Source organism: Knufia obscura (genome assembly GCF_036327395.1).
Source record: "Knufia obscura strain CCFEE 5817 isolate CBS 148926 chromosome Unknown scaffold_1, whole genome shotgun sequence".
NCBI classification, from domain to species: domain Eukaryota; kingdom Fungi; phylum Ascomycota; class Eurotiomycetes; order Chaetothyriales; family Trichomeriaceae; genus Knufia; species Knufia obscura.
This window is the reverse complement of record NW_027042687.1, coordinates 1,017,793-1,033,855: the sequence shown is the minus strand read 5'-3', so window position 1 is coordinate 1,033,855 and position 16,063 is coordinate 1,017,793. Positions and strand designations below refer to the sequence as shown.

Here is a 16,063-nt window from a genome sequence, read left to right as displayed (position 1 = left end):
AAACTTTAGCAGCGACTTGTGTCTATTCTTTGGTCGCACAATCATAGATCGTCGAGGTGGGCTTCGTAGGGTGCATGACTAGGTATTACTTAGAATCTGGCACCATATAGCCCTGCATGCCCTTGCAGTGTGAAAGGCCTGAATTGGCACTCGGCTTCGAGTCAAGTTTACGCATCTTCTTTGCAAGTGTTGGCATCCACTTGGTTTCTCCATCCCGAATCCACTGAGCCCTGCCGCTGCAGATTCTAATCGCACGTACCAGACGAGCCAGACTTCATCTTTCCTTCCTGGACTCTGGTACCTGCACACAATACACCATGAACATACAAGATGGCTGACCCTGACTGGTTCTCTTGAGCAACAAACTGATCCCGAATCTCTTTGTATTTCTTCTTCCGACTTTATTCGCACGTGGCTTGTGGCTTTCTTCTTTGGACCCTCGATCTTTTCTCTCCACCGAGGGCGGGCTGGCTTTCCGACGCTGGAGTTGGTTTACTACGAGTACGACATCTGCTTTTACAGTACCTGAGATACCCTATTACGTTCTGCAGTTTGGTGTTGGGAGCAAGGAATTTGAATATTCATAACACAAAACACGTATTGCATTCTACCCGACTCAACCAGAGCATTCCAATCTTCGAGCTGGGACGGCCAAACGACTGGGCCGAACCCACTTGCGTCTGCCCGGACATTGACAGTAAACATGATCATCAACGGCGAGAAGTATGCCTGCGAGGCATGCGTCCGAGGACATCGAGTATCTGCTTGTTCGCATCAAGGTCAGTACCCGCATGGCTGACACACGATTCGGACAGCACGCTGACATATCACTGTAGATCGCAAACTTCTGCATGTGAACAAGAAAGGTCGACCCGTCTCGCAATGTCCTCACTGCCGTTCTCTGCGCAAGAGCCGCTCTCAACATGTGCGGTGTGAGTGCCACGACAAGTCTCATGCCAAGGAGGACTGCCCGCATCTTAAGGACATACAGGAGCAGAATGGTTTGCACCCTCCCATTCGACTCAGCCGTGTATGCTGACTTCTCCCCAGGCTCACCTCCCAATGCCTGCTGCTGTGGCCATGGCGAACGATGCACATGCTCTCTCAAGAAGGAGCCCTACCTCGACACCGTTCCCGAAGAACTTAGCCACATGCTGAATCAGGCAAAGGAGAAAGAGACGCAGAAACACAGAGCTCCCATTGCAAACAACCACGATTCGAAGCCTACAGTATTCACAAATGGCCACCACAAGCCTGTCCACAAGTTCAATGACGCTCACAATCATTGCGGCGCTCCATATAGAATACCTTCGAGATCGAATAGTCACCACGGTCATGGCCATCGTGAACTGGCCCAAAGGTCAACAGACAGCCTACCACTCCTGAACCGCCCCACGGTCCACCATGAGTCTCCTCTCCATGCCGTACACAGCATTGCCCAGCCTATGCGCCAGGCTCTTTCCGAACATAATTCGCCGCTTCTTGCCCCGACGAGCAATCCGATGAATATGCCTCCATTCCAGGTTGAGATACCTCCGCTCAGCCCGAATGCCTACTCGTACTCTCCATTCGATGCCCAGAGCCCCAGCATTCAACCTGGCGCACCGCACCTGCCCGAGACAATACCTGATCACTGGTTCACAACCCAAGACGACGTCCATAACTACGGTCCGCCGAATGTTCCAGAGCTAGGGTACATAGATTGGTCAAGATACGGCTTTCATGGCACGCCTACCATGTGTGGCACACCAACCATGGACATGAATGGCATGAAGGCACTATACAACTTGAGCCCGGGTAGCGGCACTGCCCACAGCCAGATTCCCTCCTATGCAACATCTATGGAACACCTCAACCAGCTCAATTCTGGCTTCACCTCCTCTCCCGGCGAGGTTTCCGAAATCGACGAGGCGCCGCACTCGTTCCGACCCTCGACTCTTAGGACGATCAGCTCCATCTCGAACGATGTTAGCAGTGTTGGAGCGACAGACGACAACGAATCGCATAGACTCAGCACTGCATCCTCTTACTTCGGTACACCTGCGGGCAACGCTCTTGCTGGAAATCTAAAAGATCTGGATATTGACAAATTCATCAACGAGCAAAAGAGCAAGCAGCAGAGCATAAATAGCCAGACCTTCGCACAACACTCACAATCACAGACCCCAGAATTACAGCAGGCCGCATATCATCCGAGTCATAGCCAGCCACAGATCCATCAGCAACCTACACCACCTCGGAGTCAACATACCGTGTCTACCCCTCCCGAATCGATACGAGGCTTCAGCATAACTTCCCATCCATCACCAGACGACGAACCGACGTACATCGATGCGCAAGTACCATACAGCATCAAGGAAGCGCAGAAATATGCGCATCTGACGAGCGCCCAGCAAGAGCAGGAAGCGGCAGCAAATAAAGCTCAGATGTTGCGGAATAGTGCGGCGTTTGAGGATCCAATGTGGTTTCAGCCCGACGTTGATCAGTTTGGTGAGAATAGAGGATTCACATTGGATGATGAGAGGGAGGATGAACAATGGGCACGCTAGCACGACTATTATGAGGAATCTCGGACCACAGTCAACAGCAAGACTTGTGTGAAGGGGTACAATTGAACGAAAGCAGATCAGAAGGCATGATTGGGAATCATCAAGAACTTTGGAAATCGATGGCGCATGGTAGGGGATGGGGACGACTACGAAATGAACATACTACGCACGAATGACGAAGCCCACGAACGAACGATGCATATCACAGGAGTCGGAAACGCTCTGGAAGAGCATGGGTACATAGGGGCGAGGCTGGGTTTCGGAGTATTTATTGAGACATTGGGGTTATTTTGCGAGAGTATTCGCTCGAGTGAGTGAAATATGGTCTGACGACGGCGTTTCATGGACAGTCGCTAGGTACATATCGATCAGATTAAGACGTCCATTACTTCTACCAATTGCCTTCTGTTACCCGTCCTAAATCGAGTATGATTTCATGCCGCGACTTCTCCCCTGACTTACTTACAGTATCCGATTGTTCCTTACTACACCGTTCTTTGCCGGATCGCTCCTTCTGTTGCTTTCATCTAGACCGCACCTGCCTTAGTTTGTATCTAGCCAACCGTGCCTTCCTCGTAACATATCCGGATCGCGCCTTCCCCTATAACATAGCGGTCGAGCTGGGTCCTACCTTCCTTCCTCCAGTCACAAGTCTTGCTCGCAACTCTCCTTGTCCTCACCAGGACTGATGTAGGTCGTACCTGCCTGACCGTAGGTCGCGCCTTCCCATCAAAAATCTTTGGTCGCACCTTCAGTCTGTACTCTCAACCGATCGCGCCTTCCTTGGTTAATTACGCGTGTGTGGCACCTTCCTGGACCTTGACTAGTGGATGGGTTGCGCCTGCCCTTGTTACTCTACCCGATCGTACCTACCTTCATTACCAGTCGTACCTTCCTCCTCTGCCCGGACGGACGGGTCGCGCCTTTCTCCCATGAAGATCTCTTAATCGCACCTTCCGGCTGTACTCTGCATCAGTCGTGCCTTCCTTGATTAAGTTAGTTACCGTGGAAAGCACCTCCCTTGACTACCTTAGTGGATGGGTTGCGCCTGCCCTGCCCTTGTTCACTCTACTCGGTCGTACCTTCCTCCTTGGCCAGGCTAGGACGGGTCGCGGCTGCCGTCTGACTCGGAAAAGACAAGGTCGCGCCTTCTGTCCGTGGTGGGTCGTGATTTCCTTGGTTGCTGACGCTCGGGTTGCACCTTCCTTGATTGCGGTCGTGAATGGGTCGCGCCTTCTATCGCTGGTGGTCGTGCCTTCACTTGGTACTTTGTGGGTCGTGCCTTCCTTCCATAGTCTCCAATTCGTGCCTTCCATCCATATTCTCTGGATCGTGCCTTCTGTGTATGTTGGGTCGTGCCTTCCTTTGGTACTCTCTTGGTCGTGCCTTCCTTCCGCACAGGGTAGGGCCTTCCTTCCTTTCATGCTTTACTAGGTCGTGTTTTGTTCGTTGCTGCAGTGGCTGAGTCGCACATTTCGTGCTTGCCAGATCGTGCCTGGCGTGCCGTCGAGGACACGTTCGTAGCTGCCTTCACTAATACGAGGTGTACGAGGTCGTGCCTTCCCCCTGACCATAACAGATCAGCGCCTTCCTGGTTGATAGGTCGTACGTAGTTCATCTACGCCTTGCTATCCATGGAGCTCCTGGATTGACGCGACGGTTCTGCCATTCGAGTTCTTGGTGACCTAGCTGCAGGTGAGGCCGGTACCGGTGGGTGGAGCTACTCGTGGTAGAGTGGTCGCTGTTTCCTGTCGTTTGTAGGGGAAGGCGCGATGGAGGTCATGAGGTAATACGGAAGGAACGGTGGCTGAAGAGGAAGGAGCGACGGTAGTGAGAGGGAAGGAGCGATGGTAGTAACGAGGGAAACGCGATGAGCGGTGGTACTGAGGATGAAAGGGCAATAGTAACGATAGCTATGTGAGACACTTTCATAGCAGTGAGTGGGAGCGACGGCTATATTAGGTTAGCATCGAGTTGATGACGTGCAGATTGATCACGACATTGGCGACCACTTTGACCAGAACCGCATATTTTACACGACCAAGGTGGAAATAGACGCAGTAACCCTCATGGAGGGGTGCTAGATGCGTGCTCTGCGGAAGGCCTGCCTATCGATCATCTCATCCTGCTTGCAATAAGAGTCGTCGGGGCAGTTGGCGTAGCATGCGCGTTGTCGGGCCGGTGTTTTCGGTCGATACCACTGTCCATGGCGGCAGTAATCTGCGAAGACGCTGTCCTCATGCCACGCCTCAGCCGATATGGCGCGTAAACATTTTCTTCGCTTGCGTCGACTTCGTGCGAAATGTTGTGTCATGCTGCACAGTTGCTTTTCTTGCGCTTCAATCCACGCACCAGGCATCTCAAGTGGATTATCACATGAGTGATGGCGCTTCTTTCCGTGGACGATACGCTCGAGAAGGAGCGTGTGGTTGATCTCGTCTGCTGAGGTTGCGAAGTAGAATTTCCAATCTTCTGGGTGCGGCCCGTAGGCAAAACCTACTAGTCTGACGATCCAAGAATGCTGTGGAAACTCGGCCTTTTCAGTACTCAGCTTGGCCGCCCATTGTTTGTGTTCCCTAAAGAAGCTTTGCTCTTTCCTGCCGTAAGCTTCCAGATCTGCACCGGCATGGTGCAGCGTATTCAGCCACAGACGTAGCGCGGCCTTCAGCGCGTCCACCAGTGGTTCCAGTCCAGGTCTTTCCATCCACCTAGTCAGTGAAAAGCTTGAGAGGAAACGAACGATTGGCGAGATGTGTCTGTACAAAGATCGGTCCACATCTTGCACTTGCAAAGCCTGGGTTAGAAGCTTCGCAGACTCTGGCCGTGTATAGCAAGTACACCTCTCGTAACTGTCGTGCCTGGAGTAGCAATCATGCTTGGCCAGTAGTTCCGCATAGAAGGATGTTATCGTTTGAGATCTGCTTTGCAACACGTCGGATTCAAGGCAGTCCAGATCAAGCTCATCCTGGTCCAGGAAGTGCCAGAACAGCCACAAATGATGAAAGTCCTCAACGGCTAGAGCACACCGCAGTCGTTCTTGCAAATTCAGCGATCTGTATTTTGGCACGAAGAGCCGGCGCAGAAGCACGACGGCTTCTTGAATTCGTGCTTCAGAGAACTGTCTGCGCCAGGATGTCAAGAATGCTGCTCCGCTGCCAGTAAGCCATGTCACATACTCTGTCGGACTGACGTCATCATCGAACATCAGGAGACTTGTCTCGAGGCTTTGCAGCAGAAGAGAGAACGCCGGCAAGTAGTCGGGTTTGACGTGCGACCGTAAGATTGAGGCCCACCAATAACATGTCACACCAGTTTCGAAGATCGTTTTGTAGTCTTGCTGGCGCTCACCAGTGACGAAGGCATCATGGAGGGTCAACTCGTTACGCCGGCCGTCGCGACTCAGAATGTATTCGAGGATGTCGGTAGAACCGTTTTCGCAGACAGTCTAAGATAGGAGGTTAGTTGCTAGCCAGACATCAATAGAGATGCACTCACACGAAACAGCGTTTTGCCCCTGGGGTCTCGATCGTCCAGAGTAATAGCACCGTACGAAAGTCGTTTGCGGAATTCGAGAAGATCATCTTGGCGGATAATCTCAAGGATAGGAGCGCTTGGATCCAGGATGTTCCAACTCCTGAGAGAGAAAGTCCAGCTACCGTAAGATCTGAGGGTTTCGAAGTGCCATGCTTTGCGCAGCCATCGAGACTGAAATCCCAGCACTGAAGAGGATCTCTGGTCGTGAAGATGTTTCTGCGACACATGCGTGCCACGGCTCTCGAAGCGAACGATGTCTGTGACAGGACGCGCTAGAGACTCCTCGTAAGGCGGCGGAAGCGGCGCAGGAGCCACTTGCTGCTGAAGGAGGCCGTGTACCGCTGATAGCAAGGCAGCCTGGTCGAGTGTGTGCGCAAGAGTCCGGTAAGATATGGCTCTGCGTGATGTCAGAGGAGAATCCACAAGGCAATAGCACACACATGTTAAGGGACTGCAGAGCAAGCAGGAGATCATCTCGAACGTTGCTGAGCCGACTCTTCTGTTTGGCGACCGCGTCTTGTCTGAGCAAAGTCTTGACCGAGCCCGTAAACCGCGATTTGCCAATCTGTTGATCAAGCTCCCGAGCAATCGCCTCCAGTTTCCGGAGTGCAGAGTTGCAACTCTCCTGGCAATCATGCCATGACGTGCTCGGAGGCACCAGGCCTGCGAACTGAGCTGACTGAGTCGCGTTGTGACTCAAGAGCTTGCTGAGTCGTTCACAGTCTTGGAGTAGAGCTGTGATATCCTCAGGTGCAGTCTTGATCGCTTCGTACAGCTGTCGGACTTTGTACAATTGCTCCCCTACCTGCACACTAAAGGTCGCGATACCTATGATACTGGCGACAGCTTCCGCCATGTTCGGTGGCCATCACATAGCTATGTCGAAGTTGTGACTGTCCATTTTCAATGCAGGCAGACAGTCAATGCTGTCGCCCATGCCATATTCGGCTGCTGTTTGCTGGGCATGGTCGAGACTTTGACGTTAAGCGAAAGCTCGTGTTCGTCAGCCTATCAGCGAAGAGTTTGGCTGCCACAGAGAGACATCTGCATCAATCGACTATTGGCTGAGAACCATGTCCTGCAGGGGGATCGTTGTCGCACTTGGCGTTCAGACGGACTCAAGCAGAAGGTAGGCCAAGGGGACACCAAGCGATATCGCAGAAGAGTGTCACTGCTCTGATCTGGCAAGTCTTAACGAAATGTGCTTGAAAAGAGCTGAAGGACAAAACTGAGAAAGCACGCTAAACATGAAATTGGCTAGCGTGGTTTCCGTGCAAGGCATTTGCAGCACCTGTTCTTCCTCTTCCACGATTCAATCTCCTATACCATGCTTACGGATGCTTGATCGCAAGGATTCTGCGAGCAGAATAGCTTGGCCGCGACCATTATCAGAGCACGACCATCGTCTAGCACTTCTATTGTATTAGGTCATGATCGGAAGTGCCACTGGACTCGCTCATAGAACACTGGCTGCATTGTACGCACTCGGACTCGATATATTTATTCTATACCGTCCTGCACGGATCGTAGCCCATGCCTTCTAAGTTGATATTCTATAGACTCAGATTTGCATCAATTTAACACCGTTCACCGACCCGTCTTCCTCCATCGGTTTCCGCTCACTATACCGATCACTAAACAAAGCAAAATGATCCCTCATAATGATCGTGTACTTCACGAACTCTTCTACACAATCGACCAGTCTCTGCCTGTTACCAGAAGGCATAAACCGTGACCCGCCTTCGGCATCGTCCACCCCAGTAAACTGCGTGTAGGCCTGGGGTACAGAACTCTGATTCGGAATGGTAAACATTCGCATCCAACGGCCCAGTATCCGCAGGTTATTGACCGTGTTGAAGCTCTGTGACCCGCCTGACACCATAGCAAGACCTAGCGTACGTCCTTGAGTCGGACGCACAGAGCCTGTGCTCAGAGGGATCCAATCGATCTGATTCTTGAATACGGCTGTCAAGTTTCCGTGCTGTTCGGGGCTGACCCAGAAGTGGCCGTCGCTCCATCGGCTCAACTCACGAAGTTCCTGGACTTTAGGGTTGTCGTGCGATTCGTCGTCTTTCACGGGGAGACCGCGCGGGTCGTACACCCGAACGTCGCATCCTAAGCGGAAAAGCATACGGGAGACCTCGTATGCGAGCAGTTGTGAGTATGATCGATTGCGCAGACTGCCATATAGGACCAGGACTTTTAGCCTAGATTTGGTAGTGACAATATCGTTGTAGGCCATCTTGGTCACCGTGGCTAGCTCGAGCTGACTGATCCAGTCCGTTCGCTGTATCTCGTCTGGAAGGAGGAATGGCCGATACTTCGATCTGACCTCAGGATCATCTTCCGAGGGTGGTATCGCCAGCGAGTTGTATGCGAAATGAGGGTCCCGTGGTGGTAGGTCGACCTTGCGCATGACGGACGTGTTGTTGAGATCTCCATTACTGGTCGCAATACCGGACACTCTCTTTATACCATGTGGTGCTTCATCCTTGCTCGATAGGACTGCTTGGGCAGTAGTCGACGCCATTCTTGATGTTCGAGTCTGCGCTTCCCACGACCGTACGAGGACAGGAGAAGAGTTGAAAACCCTGTTCCCAGTGGCTGACAAGCTTGAATGATTGCAGCAGGTAGCCCGTAGTCTCGATGAAGAACTTTGAGTGATTCTGTTACCCAATGGCAACCAGGACCGCATACCCAATATAGTATTCTCAAATGCCCCGACCCAAATTCTGCGAAACCACCTTTCAGGAACAGTTAATAATTCGAGGATGCTCTATCGTGCGCACTGTTGCATGATGATAAATAAGATCGGGACATTTTCTCCCCTTCACTTAGTCACTCGGTCGTCGTGATTGGTGCAGGAAAGGGAGAAGGAGAGGAAGAGAGAGAGGCGTAAAGATGAGAGTGGGTCGTGCTTGCCCAACATTGGTCCAGAACTTAAATGACGCGAACCGATTAGAACACGCCTGCCAGGGCTCCGCGCGGAATGTCAACGTGGCCGCACAAGCAACAAGGTCAAGAACTGGTGTACCTCCCAGATGCGAGATTGAATACTTACAGACGTTCCGCAAATTCGCGAATCAACGTCAATATATCGACTAACGTCTATCTGGTAATCGCTCTTTGTACGGAACTGGCGTGCCCCCCAGTATCGACGTGAGCGGCCAGCTTGATATTCCGCGTGGAGCAGGGATTCATCATTCAAACGCTCAATTAATCCACCGGCTTCTCGGACATGGCAGCTAACTTACAGTAACTTAAGCCGCAAGATGAGCTCAGCTCCTCCCAGTCCAGGCGCATTAGAGCGTCAAACCCTTCGAAACCGCGCGAATCAGCGCAACTTCCGCTCCCGACGCCAAGAATACGTAAAAGACCTCGAGGCACAAGTGCGAGCCTACCAGGAAAAAGAAATCCTAGCAACCAAGCAGATGCAGGTCGCAGCCCGGGCAGTGGCAGCAGAGAACTCACTACTGCGAGAACTTCTAAAGTCGCAGCTTGGACGCGACGACCACGATATCGACGTGCTTCTCGCTCATATGCGTGGCGACAGCTCGGCTCCGCGTTGCAGCCACCAGGTTGAGATGGGGTCTGAATACACCGCGGCAGAGACGAACCAATCAAGCCATCAGCATAGATCTTGGAGGCCAAATACTACAGCTACTAGTACAAACAGCAACTCGAATATTATTCCAGAGTCTATCAGTTCGCATCCGGCGCCCCCCTCAACAGCCACCCTACCCAGACCACTCCAAACCTCAACCCCAGCTCCAACCCCCCGCTGTCCAACCCCCAAAGACTCCATATCCTGCGAAGAAGCCGCCACAATAATCTCCGGTCTCCGCCTCCAGCACGAAGACATCATCCGCGAAGAACTAGGCTGTAACTCCGCGAGATCATGCGAGATCAAGAATCTAGCTGTGCTGCAGATGATGAGTGAGACGTTTTGATGTTTTACTCAGCAGCAGCTGCGCGTTAGCTCTGTCAGTCCATCCATCCGGCAGGCGACTGGATAATTCATGATTTGTCCCGGGAGTCCACGTTCGTGGTCGCGACCGTGGACGATACCGTTGCGCTAGAGATTCGTCCGTCGGGCCAGACACCGGAAAATGGGGTCACAGAAGCGAGGTGTAACATGGCAGGATACCCTATTCCATAACGTGCACCAAAACTACACGAATTGATACGGTCGAGACAGTCAAACACTTGTCGATCACTCGCATATACAACACGTAATCTGTCAGAGCATGCTAAACTATCCACGGGCATCTGAAGCCGGAGCAAGGGAAGCCAGAGGTTGAATTCATCCAGGTCACAGAGTGGAGTGAGAGATGTTGAAGGTTTGAACCAAGGTCGAACTGAGGGCAACTGCAGACTTATCTGAAGAACATCAAAGGTAGGTTTCATGAAAGTCAAGAATCTCCGGTATACCAGTATGCCGTCTCGCACATTATCAACGAAGCGGGCAAACACACTGCCAGTGAGCAGCGCTTACGTTCGTTCCATACGGTCCGGCCGATCGCTGTCACGTGCTAAGCCACCATACAACGATCGTGGTGTCGCTTGCCTTCAGCCGCACTCATGACTCACGCTACAGCGTCACAATGTCACCTTCATACAGCCCGAAACACCGCATGAAGATGGCGTAGGGAGCCCGATAAAGGCTTGGATATAGTATGTGTTTATGGCTTCAAGAGCCCACACAATCACTAAAGCATAGTCCAAGCTGTAAGGCGTTGCAAAACCCGTTGTAGCAAGCGGGAACGTCCATACACCTTTTCCAACAACCATGGCAACCGGGGAACATCCATCGAGGCAGGTATCTATCGAGACACCTCGCCTCCTCCTTCGCGCAGCACAACCTGAAGACGCCGTCCGTCTACACGAGGCATTCAGTGACCCAGAGGCAATGCGCTATTGGTAGGTCCCCACCACCTCCCTTCCAAAATTCGTCTCATATACCCGTCAGGAGCTCCCCGCCGGACGCCGACCTCTCTCAAACGAAATTATGGATCCGGTCCATGATGGAATCACCACAAAACGGATTGACAGATTTCGTAATCTGTTTGAAAGATTTGTCCTCTCTTGATGAGCCGACACCGATCGGCAAGATAGGGATTTATTCCCCTCTGCCATCAAACGAGATCGGTTTCCTGATCGCCAGAGCGCACTGGCATAGAGGTCTGGGGCATGAAGCTCTCAGCTATATGCTAGAGTACCTGTTCAGCATCAAGTCACATGTGGCCCCAGAACCAGGCGCTCGTGCGCCGGCAACACAGAGTCACCCGAGAACGCGCACGGAACCTCTAACAGAAGCACATACAGTTCTCACATTAACCGAACGCAGCAGTGAATGGCGGTATCCGTCCATAACGGCAGACGCAGATCCCCGAAACAGTGCTTCTATTGGACTGCTGAAGAAGGTTGGGTTTGCGGGAAGTGGTTACCTCGAACGGAGTATGCAGATTGGAGGCGAGGGCGGCGAGTGGGTTGACAGTCTATATTTGAAGCTGGAAAGGGAGGCCTGGGTGAGTAGAAGCACGGATGAGCGTAATTGTAACAAAGGAGACATGCCGGTCTCGCGCTTTGTGCCCATGTCGACCCCAGTTTGACCATCGAGATTGCGGCCGCAATGCCAGACGGGAAAAGCAAACGACTTACCTTGAAATCGAAGCCCAGGAATGCAAGCACGCTTGCTGAGAAGATCATTGATCTGACTCGCGCTGAATCTTCCTCGTCCTACCACGGTCACAGCCAGATCATCACCCGATGCGAGCCCTGAACTCTCCATGCAATCAGAACAAAGACTCAAAAGTACTTAGAATTTGGCAAGGACATTTGTAGTCAACATCAGCAATGAAAGCCCTCATAGCGTAGTGGGAGAGCGTGAGCCTGTTACTTCGGCCAACAAAGGAGATGGGTTGTAATCCTTTGTTGTGTTCAGAAAACAGAAAAGCTTGAGGTCGTCTGTTCGATCCAGACTGGGGGCGTCTCTTTTTGCGGTTCATTGCGAGTCCAGGACACTAATATTTGCAAATAAAATGCCGTTCGCGGATACGCCAGTCGTGTCAGATGTTGAGTGGTTGGAAAGTAATGACCTGGTATCGATGTCTTCCTTAGTACCTTCCAGATGTATCTCAATATCGGGAAACCGACCGAGAGATGGGTGAGCCCGCACATGTCTGTTTTTCGAAAAAAATCATGCAAGCCGTTGTGCGCTGGATCAATGTGCCTGTTAGCGCCGCGAATGTGCCCGTGGCTCAGCAATGGGTGTACACCTTGCAATACCTTGGTGCATCTGACTGAACATGTTTTCCCTAGCGATTAGTATAGGCAGCACATGTGTCGTGAAGCCAGCCAGATAGGGAAGACAGAAGCCTGAATATTTAGAGACCCACAGCTGTACTTTGAAACAACCAACTATCTGACCATCAAGTGTAAATATATCGAGGTCAAGATCAGGAAGCGCCCACTTTTGTGAAAGGTGCGGCTGCATTCATTGAATCCTGTGGCTTCTGTCAGTATAGTGTGCCGGCTCTAGTGTAAAACATACCTCTCGATCAGATGCACGCCAGACGCAGTCTCAACGATGCCGCTGATCTCGCCTGGCTTCAGTTCAAAAGCAGCATCCTCGAACTCTTTCTGCATCTGACCTTTGCCGAAGAAGCCCAGGTCACCTCTCTTACGGGCACTGCTGCAGTCGGACTCAGAGGTAGCGAGATCACCCAGGCTTTTCTGACCAGACTTGATCTGTTGTTCATACCCCCTCAGCATCTCGACGGCTTCATCTTTTGACCTTGTAATGTTCTGCTCTTTCCAGCTGGAAGGCCTGCGGCTTCCATTGTGTTTGACTAGCAGATGGGCTGCTCTGATTTTGCCTTCTTGACTAGCACCGCCGTCGAGTCGAGCGTTGGATCCGCTGTGATGCTGTGCCATGTATATCTTCAGCTTTTCTGTGTCGGCGCCTTCAGGCGGTTCCCATCTTGACTCGTGAGTCTTGTGGTTGAAGTAGTATGGAAGATTCTTCGAGTTCGAGTGTCGAACCTCCCAATCCGGGGGTAGGCCAGTATCTGCCTAGCAGATTCATTAGGTTTGGCATGAACACGGTCGTGACTGCCTCTACTCACCATTGCGACTTGAAGTTCTGTTGGGATGATAGCTCTGGAAAGCAGATGATCAATAGTCTATCAAAGCTCAAGCTCCTCAAGATCTGTTTGACTCGCTTTGTGCTCCTATACTGTGTATGTTCCACAAGGCTCTGTTGATCAGATGTTCTGCTTAGAAAGGCAGTCTGGTGACTGCAGCGGGGTTATTGGTTGGATCGCGTTGGTTGGGAGATGACGGAACAAACAAAGCCTGAACCACGCCGGTAGACAAGCTGGGGCCGCACTGCATGCAAGGAACGCTTAGGCGCCGCTCCTGCCTAGCTCCACGATCCACTGACGACCACCCGTGATTTTGACGCGAAACCACTGGTAAATGCGACAAGTCACCGCTCAGATCAACACTTCTACTTACAAGAACGCTGTCTACGCGACTTTCGATCTACTCACTGGAATACTTCAACTGTACATCAACCAAGTTCCCAACCAGCCATCCACAATATTGGCTGCTTACAAACCATAAACGCAGACGCACTCTAATTGACCGCCACCAGCACATTCCGCAGAACTGCCTCATCGAGCCCGAGAATATTCAATTGTTACAAGTAGCTGGATACAGTTCTGATACAAGCTCGTGAGCTGTGCAACCGATCGTATTCTCTCACAATCTATCGAGAAGATCGTCAAAATGTCTACAGCCTCTCCTACAGCGAGCGAGCAGGGCGCTGGCACCGGCGAAATTGCATATAAATTCTGTCAAGAATGGTAGGAAGACTTCTGTCTATAATGGCACGGGAGAGTCAACTAACATGATAATACAGCTCGAATTTACTGTATCCCCGCGAAGATCGCCAACTAAACCAATTGCTCTACATCTGCAAGGCCTGCTCATCCGTTCAACAGAGCGAACCGGCATGCACATACCGACAAATCCTCAGTGAAGCCGCACAAGAGTCGATGGGAGAAAAAGCATATGTGGCCAATGATCCAACTGTGGGTGAAGACCTTTCCAGCTTCTGTACCATGTGCGGCAATTGCTTGAAATGCGCAAAGTGTGGAGAGCCCGATGGGGATGATTCCGAGCGTTCGCAAGAAGAGCTGGACACCTCTTCACGGACTTCATGACCTTGTTGTGCTTCGAGTTTGTTGTCTGCATTTTGATGTTTGCATTTGCTCTTCTGGATATAGGCTGACCTGGTTGGGTCTACAGCTGCCACACGAAAACAAAGAGTGTCCGAAATGTCATGAGAATGATGTCGTATACTTCCAGTCGCAACAGCGGAAGGGCGATATTGGCATGGTAAGCTCTTCTCCCTCTCGATAACTGGACTTCCCACTAACTCTTGACAGAGTCTGTACTATGTCTGCACCAACCCATCATGCAACCATGCTTGGAACGGAGCTAGTGAGCAGAAGTAGCGTAAGGCGTTTGGGATTCTGGTTCTCTGCATCTGAGGATGTTTGGCGTTCTGGCGAAAGCTGCTCTCGCTGGGCGATGACTTGAGGAGTTTGATGATTCTTCCATGAGCCTCCGGCATACAGATTTGGAAAAGCCCGCTGGGGCGAATTCCAACTTCGCAATGAAAAGTATTCTTCACCTTCACCTTCCTCTGTGTCTCTTCTCACTTCAACCTTAACCACCATAGCCTCAAACCACGGTGGGGATGGTATGCTAGACGTCGTGCTGCTGAGATTCATGCTGACCATTTCCATCATTTTGTACATATCTTATACATGCAGCGGTGCAAGAGATAGTATCTTGGACCACTTCTTATCCCTCAACTCGGCACCCACCACGCTCGTCAGACGCGTGCCTATTGGATCACCAGACTTGTTTATCAGCACGCAAGCATTGTCGTCAAATCTGATGTAGCTGCCGTCTTTCCGCTGCTGCTCCTTGTGTGCTCTTACTACCACGGCGTGCCGTATATCTCCTCTCTTTACTTTGTTGGCTATACTGAGACTGCCGCCTCCAGGGCCTTCCTGACCAAACGATCGCTGTTTCTGGACGACGACAATTATTCGATCACCTGTATCGTGTTAGACGCGCGCACTCATCTGCAACAATCCTTCGTACCAATACTAGCAGCCGGACGTATTCCTTTCTTCTTCATCACGGCTACACACTCGACCATGGCAGCACCCGAGTTGTCGATGCAATTCAGCATCGTCTGCGCCTCGTCAGTACTGCGGACCACATCCTCATTCCTGCTTGCCTGACCTTGAGTTGGATCATGGTGCGGATGTGCAGACCCTGCCTGCCGCCCGACTATTGATGACCGACTTGGATGAAATACAAGTGTCAACGGCGCAAAGATCCAATGTTCATGCAGCTCCTTTCGGTTCGAGGTGAATTGCATGCAAGGTCGCCAAGTTGTCCGCCTCAGTTGGTTATGATTGGACGACAAGGATTAGACCGGACCTCCACTCGGTGTTGTTGATCCCTCGATGCCACAGACGCAAGATAAGTCGCAAGTCGGCCAGAGCGGCCATGCGTCAAGCTACACCAACGCCAACGAGGGCTATGGCTCCATTTCCTCCCTCTTCTGCTGCCACTGTCACCTTCACTGCTTTGCTTCTTACATACATAGCCTCACTTGCATGATAATGGCTCTTAGCTGTTGAGCCGCTCTCCGCCTTTACCAATTAACGGATCTACTCCCATAGACTGGACAACGCTCTTTCACTACTTTCATCTTTGGAAAACACTAATGTCCGATCTACACTCGCTACTGCCGGAAAGTGACTCTACAAACGCGTAAATACTACTAAGCACCTTGCTTTTTCAGCCGACAGCCATATTTCCTAACCATCTCTTACTTCCTCCAAACTGTGGACCAACACCTCCTTACGCGACACATTGTTCACCAAAACTAC

General features: G+C 51.5%; 7 protein-coding genes and 1 non-coding gene across 8 annotated transcripts; 4 read left to right on the top strand and 4 right to left on the bottom strand.

Moving 5' to 3' along the window:
- Positions 1–725: 725 nt before the first annotated feature.
- On the top strand, positions 726–2,549 carry PMZ80_000383 (uncharacterized protein; the record flags this gene model as incomplete). The annotated part of the gene is made up of 3 exons (XM_064868834.1): positions 726–783; positions 837–1,001; positions 1,051–2,549. 3 exons carry the CDS (start codon positions 726–728, stop codon positions 2,547–2,549), a joined length of 1,722 nt encoding a protein of 573 aa, XP_064734331.1.
- Positions 2,550–4,629: 2,080 nt separating this feature from the next.
- PMZ80_000382 (uncharacterized protein) lies at positions 4,630–6,939 on the bottom strand (the record flags this gene model as incomplete). Its single annotated transcript, XM_064868833.1, has 3 exons — positions 4,630–5,994; positions 6,045–6,480; positions 6,524–6,939. 3 exons carry the CDS (start codon positions 6,937–6,939, stop codon positions 4,630–4,632), a joined length of 2,217 nt encoding a protein of 738 aa, XP_064734330.1.
- Positions 6,940–7,644: 705 nt separating this feature from the next.
- PMZ80_000381 (uncharacterized protein) lies at positions 7,645–8,613 on the bottom strand (the record flags this gene model as incomplete). The annotated part of the gene is made up of 1 exon (XM_064868832.1): positions 7,645–8,613. One exon carries the CDS (start codon positions 8,611–8,613, stop codon positions 7,645–7,647), a length of 969 nt encoding a protein of 322 aa, XP_064734329.1.
- A 742-nt stretch (positions 8,614–9,355) lies between these two features.
- PMZ80_000380 (uncharacterized protein) lies at positions 9,356–10,033 on the top strand (the record flags this gene model as incomplete). Its single annotated transcript, XM_064868831.1, has 1 exon — positions 9,356–10,033. The coding sequence occupies one exon, from the start codon at positions 9,356–9,358 to the stop codon at positions 10,031–10,033; it is 678 nt and encodes a 225-aa protein (XP_064734328.1).
- Positions 10,034–10,872: 839 nt separating this feature from the next.
- Positions 10,873–11,695, top strand: PMZ80_000379 (uncharacterized protein; the record flags this gene model as incomplete). Its single annotated transcript, XM_064868830.1, has 2 exons — positions 10,873–11,003; positions 11,053–11,695. 2 exons carry the CDS (start codon positions 10,873–10,875, stop codon positions 11,693–11,695), a joined length of 774 nt encoding a protein of 257 aa, XP_064734327.1.
- Positions 11,696–11,945: 250 nt separating this feature from the next.
- Positions 11,946–12,073, top strand: PMZ80_000378. The gene has a single exon. It is a non-coding gene; the product is annotated as a tRNA-Asn (tRNA).
- Positions 12,074–12,579: 506 nt separating this feature from the next.
- Positions 12,580–13,213, bottom strand: pin1 (peptidyl-prolyl cis-trans isomerase Pin1; the record flags this gene model as incomplete). The annotated part of the gene is made up of 3 exons (XM_064868829.1): positions 12,580–12,589; positions 12,637–13,157; positions 13,211–13,213. The coding sequence occupies 3 exons, from the start codon at positions 13,211–13,213 to the stop codon at positions 12,580–12,582; spliced, it is 534 nt and encodes a 177-aa protein (XP_064734326.1).
- Positions 13,214–14,914: 1,701 nt separating this feature from the next.
- mrpl38 (54S ribosomal protein L38, mitochondrial) lies at positions 14,915–15,321 on the bottom strand (the record flags this gene model as incomplete). The annotated part of the gene is made up of 2 exons (XM_064868828.1): positions 14,915–15,216; positions 15,264–15,321. The coding sequence occupies 2 exons, from the start codon at positions 15,319–15,321 to the stop codon at positions 14,915–14,917; spliced, it is 360 nt and encodes a 119-aa protein (XP_064734325.1).
- Between the last annotated feature and the right edge of the window lie 742 nt (positions 15,322–16,063).